General features: G+C 44.8%; 1 protein-coding gene across 1 annotated transcript in view; it reads left to right on the top strand.

Moving 5' to 3' along the window:
- The first annotated feature begins 4,772 nt into the window (after positions 1-4,772).
- Positions 4,773-23,786, top strand: part of kcnd2 (potassium voltage-gated channel, Shal-related subfamily, member 2) — a 130,026-nt gene continuing 111,012 nt past the window's right edge. The window contains 2 exon segments of the mRNA XM_080756876.1: positions 4,773-4,855; positions 5,550-6,730. Coding sequence (XP_080613002.1) covers positions 5,619-6,730 — 1,112 coding nt within the window. The 5' untranslated portion in view covers positions 4,773-4,855; positions 5,550-5,618.

Genomic DNA, 23,786 nt, shown 5'->3' with positions numbered 1-23,786 from the left:
TTACATTTTGCAAACATGGCACAACATTATTGATTCCAGCGACAAACTGCACTACTGCAATAAGGTCAGTATATAAAACAGAGTAGCACTAAAAGGGAAGAAATATACGTATAACCACACACAAGATTAGGATAGTGCAAGTATAATCTTCATCTTTGGAACTGCTTGCCATATCTGTCTGGGGACTGCAGAGCTCTTATAGGCCATAACTGACTGAATTGACTGGATGGACATAATGGACGTGTGCTGCTGCCAGCTAGACGGCTGTGCGAGTGGTCATGTCAGCGGTGAGTAATGGCATTATTACAGGCAAGAAGCAACCATAAGAAATGCTTGTTATTAATCCTCTCTGGGTGCCCTGGCCTATTTCACCCTGCCCTGTTTCGCCTCTCATAGGAACCTGGGCTCTATTTAGGGTGCATTCATATTAAACCCTTTAATGGAGGTAGTGATGAACCTTTTCTCTGCTATCTACATTTATAATCGTAGCCATAGGCTAAGGTACTAAGGGCTCCATTTTCGCCGCCGCTGTTACCCGTGACACGCCCCGCAAGTCAGCCGTTGTCCGAAAATTACGAGTATAGGAGGTTGCACTGTCCCTTAATGGTATTTTTAAAAAATGAGACAGATCTGAGCGAGTTGTGACTCATCGAATAGATGAGTGTTCTTGGCTCTGTGTGCGGTGGCAAAAAAATGCACTTTGTGCATTGGGCTACGTGCAGTAAGGGCTATGTGCATGTTCTGTTTATTCATTTTTTTGTAAAAAAGTTAATTGAGAAATACAAACAGAGTAACAAATACAAAAAACTAAAACACACACAACAACAAAACACAATCAAGACAACCAAAGAACATTAAAAAAAAAATATATATATATATATATATATATATATATATATATAATATAAAAAATAAACAACTCCAATATAGTCAATATACAAAGCAGTTCATGGTCACAAACATCATCCAGACAAGACAGGTTGACTAGTCAGGCGACAGCTATTCAGGTTATGGTCAATAATATCTAATGTTTATTCCTTCCTATACTCATATATCGTTGATTCCTTACTTATTTATTTCTTTATTTAATGACTACTGCTCATATCTGCATTTACTACTGTACTTTGCACTTTGGTGAGATGCGAAAATACTTTTCTCCGTACTTTACTGTACTGTACTTGTACTGCACATTGAAAATAAATCTCATCTCATCTCATCTCATCTCATCTCATATGAAGATGTGAGAACATGCAGGCTCAGCCAGATAACAGCCCCCTGTGGGGCTGTTCTGTTGCTGAGCTTCACAGCACTAATGGTGAATAGATGGGAGGATAAATGCCTGAAAAGGGTCTCCTGAAAAGACTGTCAGTGTAGCTGGTGATCACTCACAGAAATGCACACAGACTCGGCTGACACCCCATGAACCCTCTGGCTCGACCGCTTGGCTTTATTAGATTAGATTATTCAGCAAGTTTGGGGTATTCCCTAAAACGACTGCAGTCTCCTAAAAGCATTCCTCCATCCACAGACCATTTGAGAGCCTTTCTTCTATAAATGGGGTAGTTATTACTCTACTAGCTTGTGCATATAGGAACTGACCGAGAATAGAAAAAAAGGCATGTGCACAGACACGCACGCACGTGCGCACGCACGCACGCACGCGCGTCTCCACAGCTCTGCACCATATACTCACCATTAGCTCAGGAAATGTCTATCAATCAACCGTATTGATTGACATCTCGGCACAAACATAGGGACCTTCTCCTTAATGTAAATACATTCACTCACTCTGTCAGCCACCCACCCTCATACCTCCCCCCCCATCCTTCACAGTGATTTAGGAGAACCAACATGACCTCCTCTATTGAAGTTACACTCGTGTTAAATAGTGATATACCTTTCCTTTCTCACTAAACGTCAGCACAGTGACTGATCTGTGTTTTACAATGGCTGACTAAGACGGACTGAGAAATGGCTTGGAAATGAAAGGTGATTGATATGTGTAGTCTCTCGCTCCTTTGCTTTCTCTGTGTGTGTGTGTGTGTGTGTGTGTGTGTGTGTGTTTGAGAAAGGTGCACATTATACAGTATGCTTGCCAAGTTTTTGAGTTAGGATTGAATGAGTGTGTAGACAATAAGTGCTCAGAAAGACAGAAGCCGATAAGGCATGATACACATATAATGTATTCTGGATAAGAGAGTGCTTGACAAACACCCGAGAGAAGTGCAGGCATGGTGGAAAATAGCCCCGGGACGGTGCGCAAGGCAGTGGCAACTCCCAGTCAGTCACACACACATTGTCTAACCTCATTGGAGGGTGCCTGGTGGCTCAACCAGTTCACTTACCACCACATGATCCTTGTGAGTTGCAACATTCAACAAGGACTAGTACGCCCTTAAACAAGACCCCCAACAGCAGTGGAGCCTGCACTGATTGGTAATTAGATTGTGGTTGTACTGCTGTTAGAATGGGAGCATATGTATATATGTGCCCGGGTGGCGCAGTGGTAAAGTCAACCGCATAGGTTGCGGTTGCGGGTTACGAGGTACGTGTATCGATCGACGTGAGGGCGGAAGTGCGCTGGAAGTGCACCAGAAGTGCGGAAGGCACGCTACACCATGCTGCCACTCAATTGACTACTGGCCAATAACATTGATATATGTATGTGTCATGTCTGTCTGTCTCTCTCGTACAGTAAACAGTAATTGTGTCTCCTTATTGTTGTTGGGGTATGTATATGTCCTACAGTACATTTGCAAATGCATAGAATTTGTGTTAGAAGCAGTGTCTTCCATTAATACAGTACGGCAACCGGGGAGTAGTTAGGTTACGTTTCTTGCTCAGGGACACGATTCTACCTCAGCTGACTCTGAACCCTGTTAAGTTGTCTTCTGTCTCGTTCTGGGGGGGGGGGGGGGGGGCACTGTACACATGACAGAACTCCTCTGCAAAGGTCAGGAAACCACGGAAGCTTATGAGCAGCCAAACGTAGAAAGTGGTCTGGTAATTGTCAGCTAAATCAGCCATCAGAAAGGTCGCTTTGGAAATATGGGACAAATCCATTAGCCAAATTATGGACATTGACGTTCAAAATGGCACACAAGGCCACTGAAGCGTCTTTTCTTCTACCCAGATGGACTGAAATGTCAAACAGCGGCTAATTCCGTGCATTTATGAGCCCATTTATGATCATTTTCTGAACAGGTTGTTATGGTAGGATGGAGGGATGTAGACATAATTGAAGATAATTTCACCAGCTGTAAAGTTGATAGGCAGGGCGATCATGCCATATCAGTACAAACATGAGGCTGCAAGTGCATGCCAATGCGTAATCAATGCCTATTGTACTAGTCTACTGTACACATAGCCCCAATACGTTCCCTCAGTCCATACGCTCATTTTGTAGTTCCGAGATGAGGTCACATCCACGCCCCGCTTGCACCGCGGTTCAGAAACGGCACATGGTTTCCAAAAGGAACGTATTTTCTTCACAATTAATCCAAAAAGTGAAGGTCTACTAGCATACTAAACAAATTTAAGCTCATGAACGGCCAAGAAAATCCAAGTGACATTGGGGGGGGGGGGGGGGGGGGGGCATTTTGTGGGCGTGGCCAAAAGTTGGCACGGGTTAGTGACAATGAAAGGACTTAAGACCTTTTTAAAACCTCAAAAAAGAAGAAACGGTAAAGTAATCAACAAACAAAAAAAACGGCTGGGTCAGACATTGGCCAATTGTGGCAAAGGAGACTGTCTGACCATATCACTTCCCTCATCTCCAGTGCCATGTGGTTGTTAATTGGACCACTGCCCAGCATAGGCAACATGCCAGAGATCACAATCGGATTTTCTTAACTGTATGCAGTCCACCTGTATGGTATCAGAAGATGTATTCGTGGATTGGATATTTGGATTTTCCTTTACCTCTCTGTAGTGTATGCACCTGCGCTACGAGCGAACTGCCTCCGCCTAGTGGTGCGCCTGGAAGTGTGATTTAATCACAATCTTTCAGCTGCGAAAATAAGTGCCCTGCGTAACTTACGTATGAACCAGCTAATATGTAGACCTATCTGACCAGAGTCGCCAGACATTGGTCGGTGTATAGTCGATAACTATATATATTATAATATATATATATTTTAACTTAAAATCCAAAACTCAGTCCCCCTTCAGGGAGTGCGCGACCCGACTGTGACGCGCAGTAAATGAGAGAGGGGACAGTCTTTCCGCTGCAGCTGCATCCAGTTGCTCTCTCTCCACTCCAAAAGCAAGCTGTGTCACGAGAAGAGGGGAGGAGAAAGAGCCGACATCGACGGGCACATTTGTTGCGGTCGTTAAAAAACGATTCTGCAATTCAGCCCGTTGTTTTCCTCCTCTTCGCCGTAGTTTGTGTTTTATGCACTCGTGTCCCCCGGCCGGTTGCCTGCATTGCGTTTTGGTTGATTTAAGTAGGCTACAGCAGCGCTAGCGCACGGCTTGTCTTGTGGATATGTTCCCTGTCATTTCTCTCTTGGACTAAAACACACACAACAAACACACTGGTTTGTTTTGGACATTCAACAACCAGGAAGGACCTCGACTGTGCTGTTTCCCCTCGCCTCTCCTCCACGAGAGTGAAACGGGGTTCTAGAAAACATGTCCTCGGCTGTCTGTCTTCGGGTCTGGAGCGCGGAAATACCTTGGTGTTAAACTTGTTGCCAGTGTCTTTACAGCCAGGGGATGAATAGAATCATATGGTTTGGAATTGGAGGATTCATTTTTAGCCACAACCGTACGGGGAAAGCGAGAGCCGGAGAGGATATTTGAGCCGGATAAAGCCGTATCTTTATGAAACTCAAATTGTCACTTTTATTTAGAGGTAAGCTGTCCTTCTATCATGCGCAATTCTATGGATAACGTTAGTTTACTGTTGCGCAGATATTCCTGATAGTCACATTTTTAGGATGATTATTTTGTGTTGTTTGCTCTTACTCTAGTTAGTAGGGGTTTGATTTATTTAAATGTCTTCGCAGTGGTAATAGAGCCTATACATTCAATGCAAAAGTGTTGTTTTATGGCCATGTTTCGATGGTTGTTCAGATTAAAGTCAGCTGGATTTCTAGACCTCATAGGCTATGGTTCATCTGTTGCAGATCGACTCCACAATAACGTGTGCGTGCGTGTGTGTGTGCGCGCGCGCGTGTTACTCTATACTGGCCCTAATATTTCAGATATTCCTGATAGCCTAATTTTAGGATGATTATTTTGTGTTATGTGCGCTCTTGCTCTAGTTAGTAGGGTTTTGATTTATTTCACTTTATTTATTTTAAATTGTTCGCAGTGGCAATAGAGGGATAGCCTGCATCCAATGCAATAGTGTTTAATGGATGGTCGTTCAGATAAAGTCAGTTGGATTTCTAAACATCATGGTTCATCTGTTGCAGATCGACTCCACTATTTAACACAGTGACGTACGTGTGTGTGTGTGTCTGTGTGTCTGTGTGTCTGTGTGTCTGTGTCTGTGTCTGTGTGTGTGTGTGTGTGTGTGTGGTGTTGTGTTTTTGCCTGTTCAGATGCCACCACGGTGCCCGGTTGTCCAGTGATAATCTAACCGAAGCGGAACTCAAGAGAGAGGGCTCAGCATGGCAGGGGGAGTAGCATCATGGCTACCGTTTGCCAGGGCGGCGGCGATAGGATGGATGCCGGTGGCGAGCGGGGCCATGCCAGTGCCCCCCAAGGACAGGAGGCGAACGCAGGACGGGCTCATCGTGCTCAACGTGAGTGGCACAAAGTTTCAGACGTGGCGGAACACTTTGGAGCGCTACCCGGACACCCTGCTGGGAAGCACCGAGCGCGACTTCTTTTTCCACGAGGAAACTAACGAGTACTTTTTCGACCGCGACCCCGACATATTCCGGCATGTCCTTAATTTTTACCGCACCGGCAAACTCCACTACCCGCGGCAGGAGTGCATCTCCGCGTACGACGAGGAGCTGGCGTTCTTCGGCATCATACCCGAGATCATCGGGGACTGCTGCTACGAAGAGTACAAAGACAGGCGACGGGAGAACCAGGAGCGCATCCAGGACGACGAGGAGAGCGAGCAGCAGAACGACATCGTGGACCCGGACATGACATTCCGCGAGACCATGTGGCGGGCCTTCGAGAACCCCCACACCAGCACCATGGCCCTGGTCTTCTACTACGTCACCGGCTTCTTCATCGCCGTGTCGGTGATGGCCAACGTGGTGGAGACGGTGCCGTGTGGCTCGGCGGTCAACCGGGTGAAGGAGGTGTCGTGCGGGGAGCGCTACGGGCTGGCCTTCTTCTGCCTGGACACGGCCTGTGTCATGATCTTCACGGCGGAGTACCTGCTGCGCCTCATGGCCGCGCCGAGCCGCTACCGGTTCGTCAAGAGCGTGATGTCGGTCATCGACGTGGTGGCCATCATGCCGTACTACATCGGCCTGGTCATGACCGACAATGACCAGGTGAGCGGGGCCTTCGTCACCCTGCGGGTCTTCCGCGTCTTTCGGATTTTCAAGTTCTCGCGGCACTCGGCAGGCCTGCGGATCCTGGGGTACACGCTGAAGAGCTGCGCCTCGGAGCTGGGCTTCCTGCTCTTCTCCCTAACCATGGCCATCATCATCTTCGCCACCGTCATGTTCTATGCCGAGAAGGGTTCCTCGGCCAGCAAGTTCACCAGCATCCCAGCTGCCTTCTGGTACACCATTGTCACCATGACAACTCTGGGGTAGGTGCTGCTGACCCTATTTTGTGTGTGTGACTGAGTGTGTGTGTGTGTGTGTGTGTGTGTGCGTGCGTGTGCGTGCTTGGCTGCACAAGTACTTTCTGCTCTAATGGCTCAGCTGCAACCTCCATTCACATAAAACAACCTTGAAAGGGGGCTTAAAGCACTTCTGCTCTGCCAGAAATAACTTGTCACTATTCACCATTATGCCATTGTTTGTATGACCCTGTTTGGTTTCTTCAATTTTTCTGTGCATTGCTGCTCTTTCTTTCTTTCTTTCTTTCTTGACAAAATGTGCACACACAGAGTAAGGTCTGCACAGACCACCTGTGGAGCTATTGTTCTGGCTGTATTGTGCTCCTGAAGCTGCAATATAATCGTAGGCCTACTGCGCCTTTCTCAAAACTGTACGCCGTCCGTCCACTGTGCAGAAACTGAGCCGTTGCTGGCGAACCAGGCTCTCTGTCCGTGGTGCTGAACAGAAACGTGAACTGTGAATAGAATACTTTGCTCCTTCGGACGGAACTGTCCAAGGTTCTGACTTGTTATGGCGATGAGCAGTGTGGTGTGTGTGTGTGTGTGTGTGTGTGTGTGTGTGTGTGTGTCCACACACGGGGATCATTCTCAGCCTTTTAGTTTCATGGACCTCGTGTAAAGGGAACCAAACGGACAAATTTACAAACCCATAAGGGCCCATTTGGATTAATAATTAATCTGGAACCCCCAGAAGGACCCACAAAAATGTATACAGTAGTATGTATATCATTCCGCTGAGTTGTTTGTTCTACTCGCATGCCTTGTTTTTAATCGCACAAATGAACTTCAGTCATCTGTGAATCCCATCCATTCAGTGAAGTACTACCTATCCTTTCCAATTTGCACCCTAGATGATAATCGTGTGTGTGTGTGTGTGTGTGTGTGTGTGTGTCTGTCTGTGTCTGTCTGTGTCTGTGTGTGTGTGTGTGTGTGTGTGTACGTGTACCTAAAGGCTGTATTGTGCTCCCATTGGCCTGAGCCTGACAGGTGTTAAGAGAAGCTAAATGACTCTTTGTGGTGGTGTGTAAACAAACAAGCACCTGGTTCTATTCAGTAGGACCCCCACACACACACACACACACACACACACACACACACACACACACACACACACACTGTAGCTTATCACACAATACCCAGTGAAACACATTGCAACACCACACAATGCTAATAACCCCAGGATATACACATGGAAAGCGTACATAGTGGCTTTTTAGAGATATCAGAATAATAATGGTAGGGTTCAAATTACTTCTTGTGTATATATATACACTACACTACAGTACACTTTGTTGTGTACGTTGTGCCAACAAAGTATTGTTGCACGTTGAATTGCCTTTGTGTGTGAAATGTGTTGTCCAAACTAAAGGCCTTGCTTTGTGTCAAACTGGTACCTCAGACTTGAGCAATTTTACATGTGTTCGATATTAACATGTTTTGGCATTTTGCCGTCACTCGCAACATACATGTAAGCAAGCATCAATTATTAAATGACCAACTTTACAACCAATCAATAGCAAAAAAAATATGCAGAAACAAAGATTCTCAGTGAACCTTCCATTCCATTCCTCTCAATCATCTAACCTATAGGTCTGTCTATCCACTGTGAGTCTCGAGGGAGCGCTACACTGTTTTTAAGACAGTGTGTGTCTGCAATGTAGTCATCAAGCTTCACTGAGCCAGTTGCGTGACCAATGATGGAGGCTTTAATTCCAGCCCAGTTCCCCGCTGTACTGTCCTTCATCCTGTTAGCGCCATGCTTTATCCAGACCCCCACTGTGCTTTTCATCCTAGCCTGGGCGAGCGAGGAATTGGGAGTGTAATGTATATGAGAGAGGCTGTGTGAGTGTGTGTGCCTGTTTGAGTACTGTGTCTTTTATACATTGCAGTCCCTGTGATTTCACATTTGTGAGATCATGAACGAGGTCCATCCATGTTCCAGATTAACCCCCTTTGTCATGAGCCTCTGGCCCCTTAGCGGTCCTTCTAATTGACTAATTTGTGGATTTAGTCTAAGTGAGCGGGGCCAATTAAATCACTCTGCTTCAAATTGGCTTATTCACTGTCAAGACATGCAGTTGTCAGTGCTGAAGCCAGCAAGAAAGAGGGGGATTGGAGAACAACTAAGGAGACTTATAGAGAGGAACTTGTGAAGTCAGGGAGGCTGGTGGGAGAATATTGTGATCTGTATTTATTTATGAAAAAATACATTTATTATAAAATCTCTCTGTAAAAATAACTTCATAGCAAGCATTGTACATTACTGTGGAAACGGTACTATAATTGGCTGTACCCTTACAGCTTCACACGTCTGATGACTGCTCAGGTGACTTTATTGAGCACACAAGGGGGAGCTGACGGGAGTTCAATGTCTTGCTGAGGGACAATTTGCACATACACACTGCATGGGCGAGCCAAGGGTAGAACCGGTTGACCGTATTCCCACTCGGATACTGCCGCCCCCCCGTGTGTATGCAGTGCAAATCGAGGTGAACACTATAGGGGCGTCTGGGCCCCTTAGCCATGAACACTGCTGCTACTTGTCAGCCCTAATGAGCACGAATATCCTTTCACTGTCACTGTAGAAGCATTCAGCAGTAACTTTTAGTACCTGCTGATGCTGTCATTTGTAGGTGAGTGATTGGCTGCTGGTCTTGGCTAACTGGGTGTAAAATGAAGTTTCTCTATGAGTAGTTTTATAGTATAAAGATGTTAACTCTGTACTGGTTAAGTAAGTGACAAGACTGGAAAACAGATTTGTGTGTGTGTGTGTGTGTGTGTGTGTGTGTGTGTGTGTGTGTGTGTGTGACTGTGTGACTGTGTGACTGTCTGTGTGTGTGTGTGTGTGTGTGTGTGTGTGTGTGTGTGTGTGTGTGTGTGTGTGCGTGTGCGTCGCACGCACGCGTCATTTATGGGTCTGATAACCTAGTTTTGGTTTAGTGAATCTCGAGTTACTGATCCGCCAGCAGTGCTAGAGAGAGGCCACCCTTGCAGCAGACATTTATTATTTACTGGGTTGACCTCCCTGCTGCTGCTACCTCCAACCTGGTAAAACAACCTAGTGAGTTACAGGGAGAGAGAGAGAGGGACTGAAACAGGAATTGAGAAGGGTCAGCAATTGAGGTCTCGACTCTCCATGCTTAAAGAGATGTCACGACGCACAGTAACATCAGTAAATTAGAGTTGGTTTTAAGTCTGAGGAGTCCACACTCCACAAATGGAAGCAAGTGGACGACAGTGTCCACCTTTTACTAGGCTTGGGCGATATTGATTTTTTGATATCGGTATTGATAACGTGAATAATATCGCGATTATCGGTATTATCGATTATCAGCCTTTTTAATTTGTCTGGAACCCGAAATGCTGCCAAACAGCAGTGTTTCCAGATGTTTTTTTACGAACCAACTTGCTATAGGACTAGGACCGGCGGCGCCATGTTCTGTTTGCTTTCCTGGGCCGAGGCGGTTCCGACAACGCTGCTGTCGCCTCGTCGCCGTAATTCAGCGTCAGTGCCAGTCAATGCATGGACACCAAGTTATTAGGCAAATTATAGTTGTTTAACCCATTCTGACCTGAGATCAGATTCCTACGAGGTTTCCACTGGACACACACTGGTCTGATGAACCCATTCTGACCTGAGATCAGATTCTAAAAAATGTCAGTCATTCTTTGATTTTTCTAAAATAGCAGACCTACAAGCTCGTAGCGCGCCACTCGGTGGCGCGCTATGAGCTTGTAGATCTGCTATTTTTCAATAGCTAAAGCATAACATGATGCTAACACCAACATGGGTTCCCGTTCAGAATGGGTTAAAAAGAAATACTTGTAAATTCATCACAGACACACACATACAGTAATGTAGATGTTTATTTAAAAGAAAATCCATATTTACATGACGGTAAAATTACGATATTTATACGATATACGGTATTATCGGTATTCGATATTATTTATATACTCCACGATATTACCGATATTGATTTAAAATATCGCGATAAACGGTAATATTGATATATTGCCCAAGCCTACCTTTTACTTTCACTTTTAAAGTCTGTTAATGGAAAACAGCTGACCACACACAGAAAAAAGGTGTGGTTCAAAGTTCAGGCCCCTTGGCTCCCCTGCTGAAGTGTCCTTGAGCAAGCACTGAATCACTAATAAGCTCTACGAGTAGCTATTCAGTGGCTACTACAACCCTGCAATTGGACCGACAGCATGGATGGTGGCCAGAGAATCTCCTTATATTATTAATTTATTCTTGATCAATCTTGTAGATGTAGGCTAAATGTAGGCTATTTTTGGCATAGAGATTTGGTGCAAAGGGACACGAGTAGAAGGTCTAGTACAGAACCCTGGGGGAACCGGAGTGCAACCAACGAAGTGCATACAGCGAATACACCAATGAGTTGAGGTAATTCCCATTGATTATGACAGAAGGGAACAAGACGGAGTCTAATAACAATGTGGCTTCCTTGTGTAATCTGCAGCTATGTCTAATGGATTTTTGAGATTGGCTGCAGACAGACACACAAAATGTGGGGAACATACATACAGTACGAGTGAGAAATGAAAAGAGACTCTATACGGCTCACTCATATAGGTGCCATGCTCTAAAACATCAATTTGTTGATAGATGGAAAGAAGTCGACATCCCATAACGTTTTCCTGTTTCATCCCAGAAATTAGCACAATCATGGTGATGGGACCGGAGAAATTGACAAGAGGTTGGATGATGCTGTCACACACACCACACTATGTAGAGTTATAGTTGCTGGCGTGTAATGACAGTGGACGTTAAGTGGGGAGGTTAAACACGTGGTGATTTTAATGTGGAGAAATGTGACCTCAGTGTAATTACTGCCATGCTCCAGTACTCTGCCTAAAGGCCTTAGGTCGAATTAGATCAGCCTCATATAGTAGAATGTCATAAACAGGCACACCTGTCCTATTAGATCCATATCTGAGACTATCAATACTTAATTATGAGATTTCTTTTTATGTATGTTTTTGCATTTTTGTCTGTTTTGTGCTCGAGAGCTGATATATTTTCAACTCTGGGATTAGGAAGCTTTTTTAGGTGAGTGCCTTGCGGGAAAGATTTTCCTTTGGTGGACACACGGCCGGCCAGCTGCCAAGTCTGGGTCGGAAACACACATGGACTGGAGATCTGGAATATAAGTCACGTTATTCATTTAAGATAACTCATAGTTTTAAATTACAAGGAGGTTTTCTGAGATATGAACATGACTTAGCTGAGGACGGAGACTCACTGATCTGTAACACCTGAAGTTTGTGTTGTGTTGAGTTGGATTGTTGGGTTCATGACCATGTATGAAGCCATCTTCCATAGAGGCTGTTTGAGCCAACACCTCACCCTGTAGGCGTCTGTGTGCGTAGTTAAGTCTTGTCAGTCTTGACATTAGTTGACTCAGGTTTGTGTTGTCTTATTGAGACAGGCGAGTCTGGCTTTCCAGCACAATCATCAGTATAGTTTTTTTCCACGTTTGTAGAAAATTGATAGATTACCACGAGGAGGAAAAATTCGGGAGATCCTTTGTCTGCGTTACACAGCCAAACTTTGACTTTATGTTGTATATCACTTGGACAGTTCATTTAAGATCCGTACGTTCATGCCGCAGAGTTTTACGCTGTTTGGCAACAGTCAAGTAGGGATATAATTTAGAGCACAAAGATTATGTGGCATCAGTAAAAGAGACGGTAAGATTCTTTTTTATATTTTGTGGCGAGACTTTGTCCAAGGTTTTACTTTCTTCAGTGTGTTTCCACTCCTTTGTGTTCTCAAATATAAGGCCCCCTTATTTTTCTTTCTTTCTTTCTTTCTTTCTTTCTTCTTTCGATGAGATCAATGAGAAAAGAGTGAATTAGTAATGATATCTAATCATGCGCTAACATTTAATTTCTGGCCCTCAGCCATGGAAACTGAAATGTAGTGATAGCAAGACAACAAGGGTTAAGAAACGCAAGCTGTGGCTACATGTGTCATATGTGGGAAAATTGGAAATTATTGATGTGTTTGTGTGGGCGGGGGTTATTATTATGCAGAACGGGTGCCGTTCAAGGGGTGATTTCAGAACCGAGCAGGAACTCCAATCGATCACAGATAAGCGAGCGCTGCCCCCGGTGCGCCGTCGAAATTGAGACGCCTGCTGGTATTGCCGTTAAATGTATTGATTTTGCCCCATGCAAGCAATGCCGGATGCAAATCACATGCTTGGTAGCTTTAAAGTGCCTGTGGTGTTATAGAGTTTCATCAAGTTCAGGGCTATTCTGGGAGTATTGTTCCCATCTGTTCATCTAATGCACCCTCAACCCTGCTTAGCATCTCATTTCATGTCTTGGTTATCCCTTCATCCCATGCTGTCTAACTTCTGTATCTTTCTCTCTCTCTCTCTCTCTCTCTCTCTCTCTCTCTCTCTCTCTCTCTCTCTCTCTCTCTCTCTCTCTCTCTCTCTCTATGTGTGTCTCACACGCATTCTTTCGCTTTTCCAACTCTGGATAGAGACATAGGGCTGTATTTTGAGTGTCTTAAGAACCAGATCTTATTACCTAACTTGAGTAAACTAAAGACCTGGAGGCGTGATCAATGCCATTTGGCTATTCTGAGTGGCCAAAGAGCATTGATCACGCCTCCAGGTCTTTAGTTTACTCAAGTTAGGTAATAAGACCTGGTACTTAAGACACGCAAAATACAGCCCATAATGTTAAATCTGGTTTCAAAAGGTGCTAATGGAATGCACTAATGCAGTACTACATGGGTCAGGATCAGTACACATATTTCTCTCTCTCTCTCTCTCTCTCTCTCTCTGTATGTGCAGACTCGCTCACTATTATCCTAGTTACCTTGTGCGGCCAACGTGATTATTTTAAATAGGAGCCTTGGAAAGCCACCTAGAGAGTCAGCTGAGTGGTGAAGATATGGCTTCTGTCTGTGTCTGTGTGAGGAGAGCAGAGATGAGCATTGAGAGACGCTTGGCAGAACGCTGCAGTTCAGAGTGATCAGCAACTCCAGTCGCAGAGCTGCTTCATTTGGAATGGAAATGCGAGGGTTATTGCCAAACTTATTGTATTAAAAGCAATGGAGACACAGGGAGTCAAGCAGAAAATGAGATGCAATGAACAAGAGAAAGAGAGGGGGGGGTGGCTGGCTGAGGGCCAGAGAGGAACAGAGGGGAATAGAGAGGAAAAGTTTGGAACCTTCCAGGGGACAGAATGGAGGTTGATGAAGGGCACTGGAGCGACAGGGAGATTGAGTGAGAGAGAGAGATTAATTCTTGTGTCCGCCTGCCCCTTGTACTCCTTGTATGGTCTTTGGACTATTGATTAACCCGGTGTCACGGTCGAGACCTCGACTGGAGCGCCGGATCAGGCACTGGACCCGGTCTCTGCAACAGACTTTATTTACTGGTTAAATAAAGGTTAAATGAAAAATAAAAAAAGACTGAAGGGAAGCAGCAGGCTGGTGACCGGCAGGGGAATTAATGGGACTCTACACAGTGAAATCCCGAGTGTTCACTCGTACAAACGGAACCAAAGCTTCTCTGGTTTCAACCTATAATCCCAAATGTTCTTCTGATGTGAGGAGATCAATAACAGTGTGTTGCCAAAGGCAGTGAATCATAAATGTGCTGCGCAGCGGCAGACGGCATACAGACTCCTGGCCTCGTTGCTGTATCTGTGCGCGAGAGGGAATGATCATCTGCGTGTCGCTGGCTAAAGTCCAGACTCATTCCTCATGGCTGTCTAGGTGAATTTGGAGCAATGCCTAACTGGGGTGTTTTGTTGCCGTCCGTGTGTCTGCTTCCACTCAAATGGAGTGGAACAGAGGGAGCCGGTGCATTGTGCAAATGGTGCAAGTCAAGCAAGACGCATTGCAAGAACACATATGCATGCATGCTCAGTGCTCACTGTATATCTCTCTCTCACACACACGCACACGGTTTACACCTTGCAGTAAATATTAAATAAGCTCAAACTGCAGAAGGCAGGCAAAGTGCACAATGCACCTCTTGGGAGACAATAGGCTATGGGAAACAAATGGAGATGAATGTTAGTATATGTATATGCCATACACCAAATATCCGCCACTGGGTTGTGTCGTTTCCACAGAGGTCTTGGGATCTTACTATCAAGACCATCATCGTGCTGCATATATGCATTTGTTTGATCTTCTCCTCTTGGTAAATTAACATGCTTATACTTTCGTAGAGAAATCACTGATGTCTTTTGTTTGTAGCTGTATTAAGTTTTCACCACTGATAGAAAGTGTCTCAGAGACGTGACTTCATGCACTGTCTTTGCCTCCAGTCCCAGTAGGTAAAACGCTATTTAAAGAGAGGAAGCAATCAGAGAGGCGAGGGAGGTCAGCTTAGAGCTGTCTACTTCTCTGATGACTCTAATTCAGTTCCAGACCACCCCCCGCTTAGCCTCACAGGATTGATTGGATAAAGGGCTTTCTTTTTGCCCGGAGCTTTGGTGTGTTTGCCACTTTGCCAGGAGAGGCTCTCTATACTCAACTCACTGCTGCATTTGAGCACTTGTGGTCCGACGGGTCCTCTCTGGATTTCCCCTGTGAGTTAGGGAGTAAGTGCTTTATTTGAGTTCAGTCGAGACCTTTATTTGAAATAAAAACGCTTCAGATCTGGCAATGTTGCTGGCTGAAAATGGCCTTAAAAGGCCTTCAAATGTGATACAGAGAAGAAGAGGTGAGCTGATGGAAAAAGTCTAGGGGACAGCAATTTTATACACGCGTGTGTATACTTTATCTGCTGCATGTACATTCTGTATATCCCAGTTGCTATTTTACTCTCCCATTTATATACTGTACTGTATATTCCTGTTTTATGTATTTTCCTCTGGCTGCAACAGATATTCTATCTCAGCAATTGTCTTGTTTTTTGTCAGACCTGTACGTGTAGAACTTCAAGTTCCAACACATTGCAATGTACAGACAGATACACAGTTTATCACTTTTTGCTGCGACGGTTTTACTCATTTTAATTTCATGTCGGACATTGTTAGCACGTCTGGCAGAGTATGTCAAATCAACACTTCACTGCACATGCTGTACAGTACAGTGTGACTGTACTGTACTGTACTTGTACAGTATGAGTGAGTGAAAAAATAAATCTTCTTGCTTCTTGAATTAGAACTGAACCACTGCAGGGAAGGGAGGAGGTTAGGCACGCAGCCAAGGAAGGAAAAGATGAGTGGGCAGAAAAAAGTAGAATGAAATGGCTCAGAGCCGCGGAATAGAATGAATGGGAATCAGCTAATGCTGATTTAAAAATGATTAAATAATGACTAAAAGAAACTTATAGATATAGAGTCAAAAAACAACCCAACCAGAAGCTTTATTATTATTACGTATAGAACAGATGCATGCTGAATGGAGAAACCATAGGCAGGTGCAGGTCTCCACTACACAGCTCAGTTCATCTAATTTGGGCCTGAGCGTGTAAAGATGGGTCCATTTTTACAGAGCTAAATTAACATTGCAGATTTTACTGTCTGTAGATGTTCTACCATTTGTGGATACAGAACATTAAATGGATTTTGACACCAAGCTGGAAAACAGAGTGCATTTCAGACATGCAAGCGTCAACTGCATGCAGCGCTTAATGGAGTCCCTAACGTACAAAAGTGCACCAGATGTCTTGAGATTTTTATGGAAGCTTATGAAACTGGAATAGGGGAAAGATAAGACAAGTTCATTTGCATATCTAAATGCGAATGAGATTCGCAATAGGGTAAAGTTTATTTTTCTTTTCTTTTCGCTTAGCAGAGGTTGACAAATTGGCTGTTACTGAAACGCTAGCACACAAAAGCATAAATACCAGGATTCCTAATGTGTTTACGATGCACAAATATGATTTGATGTTAAATTCAATCAACCACGCAACAGAATTCTTTATTGTTCTATACACATGGGAATGACTTCATTGCACCCAACCCTCAGCTTTATTGTATTGTCACATCATAGCTTTACAAGGTAAAAAGTGGGTGATATTTATTTTCGTGCATAATTCCCATCGTATTGTTATTCCATAGAAAAAAAAGAAAAGGGAGAAGTGGGGGGGGGGCAAGATCAGACAAGAAAACAATAAAGAAGAATATCTACATATTTATACATAGTACCTGAGATAAGATATGATATAAAGGGGCATGAGCATAGCGACCAGAAGTATGTACCCTAATAGCAGTACATTTCTACCGTACATAATGAAAAGTATATCCAAGAAATACAAATATGCTTAATTGGAACATTGGAGCTTACCACATCAAGGCATCGCCTCGAAATTGCATGGCAAGCTTTGCTATTTCGTTGCTTGCATTCATTATGGCAATGGAGATCATTATAATCATTATTGCACAGAAATGGTCTGTGAGAGGGTAACGGCTACAGAAGGCTTTCACCTTTGCTTCATGAATTCCTGCTCAGACACTGTTCCAACTATGGCCATAACCGCACCTGCTATCAATTTAAATAAACCACTTAAGCCTGACATGGCTGCACCACACTGTGACTGTGTGCATATGTTAAGCATATAGGCAAAAGCTATTTTGCCTATATGCTTTCATCAATAACGACATAGTGATATGTTCAATATTCACTAGGTTAGGCTCTCAATTATTTGGGGGCGACAGTATCATGTAAACCATACAAAGAGGAAGGTGTGTACAGTTTTAGAACATGAGGTAGGCTGATATATTTACCAGAATTCATTGCAAATGCTGCATTCTCAAGTAGATATCATCATAGACGTATAAAGGTAGACAGCTCTTCCGGCTCTGGGGCGTGTGTAAAAATTGAAGGCACAATTTCTCGTCACTTGGGCTTCCCTTTGGCACTTCCACTTGATTGCCTACCTTCAATGGAGACACGTCGCTCCAATGAACTGCAGCGGCCAATGAGGCATCTATATTTTTAAATATCTATGGTTATCAATGGCATGGCCCTTAGTGGTCCCTAGTGGCAGAGGGGAGAATGGCTGCAGTCACCGCAGTGGTGTTTTCGATTTGCTGCCTCAGTGATTCAGAGACCACTGACAGACTTAGCACTATGTATTGATCATTACTCCAACCGACAAAGACGTGGTGATAAGGTTGAAAAACAGCAGAATATTCCTTTAAGACTAATTGATGCTTGTGTCTAAACGGCACAAGATTTAAGAAGGGTCACACCCGTTTCATCAATGAGGAAATGGACCCTCAAGAAGCAGTTCCGCAAGCTAAGTCTGCACTTACGTACAGTAGATGTGCTTGTGCCAAGAGCCAAGACCACACAGCTATAGAGGCCTTCGTCTTGGCAAGGAAAAAGTAAACCAAATGTAGTGTAGAAATTTTCAGTTAGTGGCCAAGTCAAGACAGTTTTCTGTGTTGGAAAGCCCCTCTAAATTAATCATTTTCAGCATGCGGAGGTAGGCCTATACACCAGGGCATGAACATTATGGAGGCCATGGCCATTGTGTCCCTTCAGTTTGGCCTTGTGGGACCACAGTGGCCACACCGCGGCTGATTGCAACATTTTCTCCTCTGCCTCGCTCTTTCCTGTCACTACTGCTTTTAGGACACCACTGTCTTTTCATGAGATACACAATTGTTATTGGGCAACATCAATTGAAATGCTGCACACATATAACCAACGGGTTCTGTTGAAATAAGCAGGCTGCTTATAACAATAGTTAGACACAGATCTTTTACCGGCCAACCAGGACACATAGGGCTATATCTTATCCCTTAACTTATTTCCCATGTTAATATTTTGATAATAGTACCTTTTATAATAGTTGAAATAGCTGATCTATAAGCTTACAACGTGTCAATGTAGATCGGCCAGTTGAACTATTTTTAAAGGGTTTTTTTTCTCGAAATAGTAAGAAATGGCAAATAAGTTAAGGGGTAAGGGGTGGAACAAGATAGGGTCAGTTTGTCACAAAGGTAAAATGCCAGGTCAGCATGTCCATCAAATAAAACAATGTTTTTAAGTCCACAGAAATAATTACAATTTACAATGCACGCATTTGAGTGGCCTTGCTCCTAAAATAATACAATTCCAGGCCTAGCCAATACACTTCCAATGCACTTGGCACCGTAACCATGTACTGAAGTCCTTGATATCAGCGATTGAGAGAAAATGGACACAAATCAATTCTTAATACATTAGGAAAAATAAGCTTATGCTTCAAATTGAGCTTTGTATAAATGTTCCCCCCTGTTTAGCAGACGAGATCGAAAATCCTAAAACGTTAATAACTCTAAATCATAACGTCTAATTCTAAGCAAAGATCATGCGTTAGACGGCCCACCGCGGTCCCGTCGCTAATCGCGGTAGATTTAATCAAATGCCTCCCGTTGTTGTCGATCGCCTCTAGAGTGTTTTGGCTACATCTAGCTGCTACAGCCACATCCGGGATAACATCCGGTCCGTCGGCAAAAGTGCTCCGCTGCTATAAATCGCTGGTGCGCTACGATTTAATGGATTAAATAACCCTGGGCGTTCAGGGTGTTAATATTGCGCTACGATTTAATGGATTAAATAACCCTGGGCGTTCAGGGTGTTAATATGCGTGCAGCGCCCGTGCTGTGAGTAATGGTGGATTTCACAAATGGAAGCTCCAAGCGCACGCAGCATGAGTTCAACAGCACGTTGTGAACAGCACCGTGCGAACAAGTCTTCTTTTTTGTGAACAAGTGATTCTACGGGGATTGTAATACTAGATGAGCATCAATGCCCCTTCTTTATGAATTGTTCTGTAAAGTCACACAATCATACACAGGGACATTGTTGTGCCAACCCACTGACAGTCTGCTCACTACACACTGCACTATCCTCAGAAATAATTCAATTCAGAGAGTAGAGCAATTTTGCATCGAGCACTTCGCAAGCCCAACTGGCTTGAGGAACAAACACTCAGCCCAGAATCACTACAACCCTCGAATCAGCACAGTTGAAATTAATTCACTGTCACTGATAAATTGACGCTTCGTAACACTGGACGTTTTTGCCATGGATATGTCATAACGAAGATGAATGCGTGGATTTACTGTATAGTTATACACCGGTGTCCTAGAGAATGGGGTCACGGCGAGTTCTCTGCTGCCTTCCACAGCCCTCCCAAACACACATGGCCCCAGAGAGCACAATCTACTTACCATTGACTGTCCTATACCTAGCATGGCCTTGCCCTCCTCAGAGTCAACAATGTCCCTTCCTAGATATCTGAATGTCAGACAACCTTGGACATAATATGTCTCTGCAGGAATGGGCCAGGCTTTTAATCAACTTAATTTAGATTGAGGAGTGACATTGAAGCATAAACCATGGTGTATGTAAATAGAAGGCCACAGTGACACTGTGACAGTGCGGGTTGCATCCTTGTTTCCCAGCAGGTAGAGGACTTCAGATATGCAAAGTCTCTGCAATGACCTATACTGAATGAGAGGACATGGTGAGACCGGCGCATTAGCATTCGCACAAGTGCACTGTTGCACGCATTAAGACAGGCGTGCATGCGCCGTGCATGTCAACAAATACACATAGTATCACATTATTCGGGGTGCCCTTGCTCCTCTGTGAGATTTCGTCTTTTATTTAGTTTATCTAACTTGAGCTGCTCTAATCCTGTCTCCGTCCTCCGGATGACAGCAGATTAGTGGACATGCTGACATTTGGCAAGGTCTTCTGCTTTTCAACAACTCATCTTTAAAACATCCCCATCTCCTCTCCCCCTCTAACCCCCTCCTCTTCCTCTCAATGGCATCTGATATTCACACTGTGTGTGTGTGTGTGTGTGTGTGTGTGTGTGTGTGTGTGTGTGTGTGTGTGTGTGTGTGTGTGTGTGTGTGTGTGTGTGTGTGTGTGTGTGTGTGTGTGTGTGTGTGTGCGTGTGCGTGTGCGCGCGCTACAGTGTATGGTAATGATATTATGAATATAAGGTGCTTGCACTAATACATTTACTGTGTGTGCGTGTATATGCATGCGTGCGATGATCCATCAGAACTCTAACCCATGCATGTACTGCACACAGTGTGTACACGGCACCTGATGGCAACCACACTGTCTGGGAGCTATATGCGTGTGTAAAGCGCCTGTAGCATGTGTGTCCATCCCAGCCTCCCGGTGTGCACGAGGGCAGTTCCCCAGAGGTCTCACCGTGCACATGCTGCCCCATGTTCTCCACTTTGCAGCGAGCCAGCCCTTCCTGCCACTGCTGCTGACACCATTTTTGGAGAAGCACTACAGGCAGCGTGCGCTAGCTGTATACGCCAGCACGCTCATCCCCCTGTCCCGCGTGCCAGCACCTCAGCCCAGCTGCAGTAATGCATCTCACTCACGCTGGCCTGCCTTCACTCCTTAAGTTCCTCCCCCCTCCTGCAGATCTCTGACTCTGTGGTGATGCCAGCACTGGAGTATTGTTTTCTTTTCTCAGACTTGCAGTTGTAGCTAATCCCCAGACCCTGAATTAGTAGTGCAGGAGGTTACAAGCAATTCTTCTCTGGGGTGGAATTTAAGGGATGGCAGTAGCAGTAATCATATCATTAAGTTAGTCTATTGACATGTCTCTATAGTTAAAACACATTAAAGTTTTGACCTAGCATGCACTGTGGCTAGAAGTGGTCATACCTTAACCACTTTCAACCATATTTGGGGAAATTGAAATATTTCCAAAAATATAGCAGATCTTCAAGCTGTGACGCATTGTGAGCATTGGTCGATATAGGGCATACATTTCTGCAATTTCATCTTTTATTAATCTTAGTTTTATCTCTCTATTCGTCTCTGTGCCTGTTCAGGTTTTGTTGCTTGCAGGCTTGTGATGACACCATAGACTGTAAAAAATATGGACAAAGTGTTCCCCGGGTCTAACATGAACGTAAAATGAAGCCTGTCAGTCCTTCAATTGTAAGTCGCCATCTTTCTAGATCCGTTTGGGCCCAGCTGGCCCATTGGCTGGCCCAGACAACGAGGCGGGACTTCCCCCCTTCTTCTTAGTTGGTTTTTATTTTGACTCGAGTGGGTGGGGAATCCCGATCATAGACTGTAACTGTAGCCACGCCCCTCAGAACATACGCGACTTTATGGTCATTTTATTAGAAATTAGACTTTAAACTAGTGACTGGAAGCAGAAAGTATTCATGACCATGTTTATTAAGGTAATACAGTCTAGGTGAAGTTGGGCCCAAATACATGGACTTCTATGGGGCTATGGGTTTTTTTGGGCCCAATGACGGCGCCACAACAGGCCATTATATGAACTTTCAGGAAATCCCGATTTCCTCAGTGGCTTCACAAAATATCTGTCTGACTGCCCCCCTGGATGACACCTTGGTACAGCCCCGGTGCCCTGGTGCCACTCGGTTGCAAATTCCGCCCCCTCAGTTTAAGTTTTATGTACATATTGTTTCATACTATAAAAAGATGAGATGTTCACCCTCGCCGTTTTTAACTGCCCCCCCCCCCCCCCCCCCACTCAGTCACTTCGTCCTGGAGCCGCCGAGCTTGCCTTGGGATCAAATAAAGGCCATTCTATCTATTGATGTTCAAATTCATTCTGCTTTTATGTTCCGTGCGGACCTACGAGCAGTGAGTCAACTGCAAAACTCCCCGTCCCCGACTCCCCGTAGCACCGCGACTCCGCCGAAGCAGTTCATCAACGCTAAACATTACAGCCATCGCTGTGTCTTTTACTCATCAATGCTCGCCACTGCACCGATACCTCCACTAACATTGTGTGATAAAGAAAAAGGCCACTGATTTAAGGCTATATGTTTCACTGCCACGGTTGCAATCCATCCACAGTCTGCTAAGCACCGCTAACCGTCCATGTCATTGTCAGGGCTGCTGGGTCCCATCTATCTCCCGCTGCCACCGCCTCCGCTCCATGGCCGTGCGTAGTGGGAACCGTCACCCTGCTGCACCGTGGCTCCACACATCCCACTGACACAGCACTTTAGAAGTGCCCCCCCTGAGGCGGTTCCAGGGTCACGAGTGTGACATCCAATAGATCTCTCTTACACTTTACCCTCTGTCCCTCCTTTGCTGGCTTTTTCCTCATTTTATAGATTTCCCTCCTCCCCTCTATACCGCCCATCCCGCCCCTTCCCCAGGCCCTCAGCTCAACCTTACTTAACAGTCTCTCGGACGAGTTTTCTGTGTGTCCAGAGCTCCGTGACTGAATCACATCTCTTCTGTTCCGGCCCGCTGATCCCTCTGATAACATTACCCACAGGCTTGGAAAAGGGAAGCGCATCGTGAGAACGCTGTGGGGAAGTTAGGCACCAGCCGGGAGCCTAATCTAGTCTGTGTTCAGCCTGAGAGATGGATGATAATGGGCCTTGAAGAGGGCCAGCGGGGAGGGGCATGACTTGAACCACTGGTGCCTGGCAGACGTGCAACTTTTGGAGATGACAGTCGGGAAGCATCTGATGGATGGATGAATGGACTGACGGATGAACGGGTGGGCGGAAAGGATGTAAGGTGGATAATAATAATAATAATAATAACTTTGATTTATATAGCGCCTTTCAAGAAACCCAAGGACGCTTGGATGAAGTATTGTATGGATGGATGGAAATGTCCTGTATATGTGTTACTTAAATATGGCGTGGCTAGCTGGTTGTGTTGCATGTGACATCATCATCATCATTATCATCATCATCATCATATCCGTAAGTTAAAAAACGTACTTTCTGACCTTGACAGCCCATACCGCCAAACAGAAAAGTCCTATCTGATTGCATTAAACGACATTAAACAACGTTAAACTCACGTTGCCACTGTGCATACCCTCTGTAGGCTATTGCTGTATCAATTGTCATTCTGTGGTCTGAAGTTTCTGAACATGCAATCGTCAATTTTCCTCTCTTCCCTCTTATCTCCCTCCCACCCTTTGTGCACTCCTCTTCTCACACTAGCTCTCTCTCTCTCTCTCTCTCTCTCTCTCTCTCTCTCTCTTTCTCTCTCCCTCCCTCGATCTCTCGCTCTCACTCCATCCAGGGTATA

Source organism: Protomyctophum bolini, assembly GCF_963924005.1.
Source record: "Protomyctophum bolini genome assembly, chromosome: 23".
In the NCBI taxonomy this organism is placed as follows: Eukaryota; Metazoa; Chordata; class Actinopteri; order Myctophiformes; family Myctophidae; genus Protomyctophum; species Protomyctophum bolini.
The sequence above is the reverse complement of the archived record's forward strand: the minus strand, read 5'-3'. Positions and strand labels throughout refer to the sequence as shown.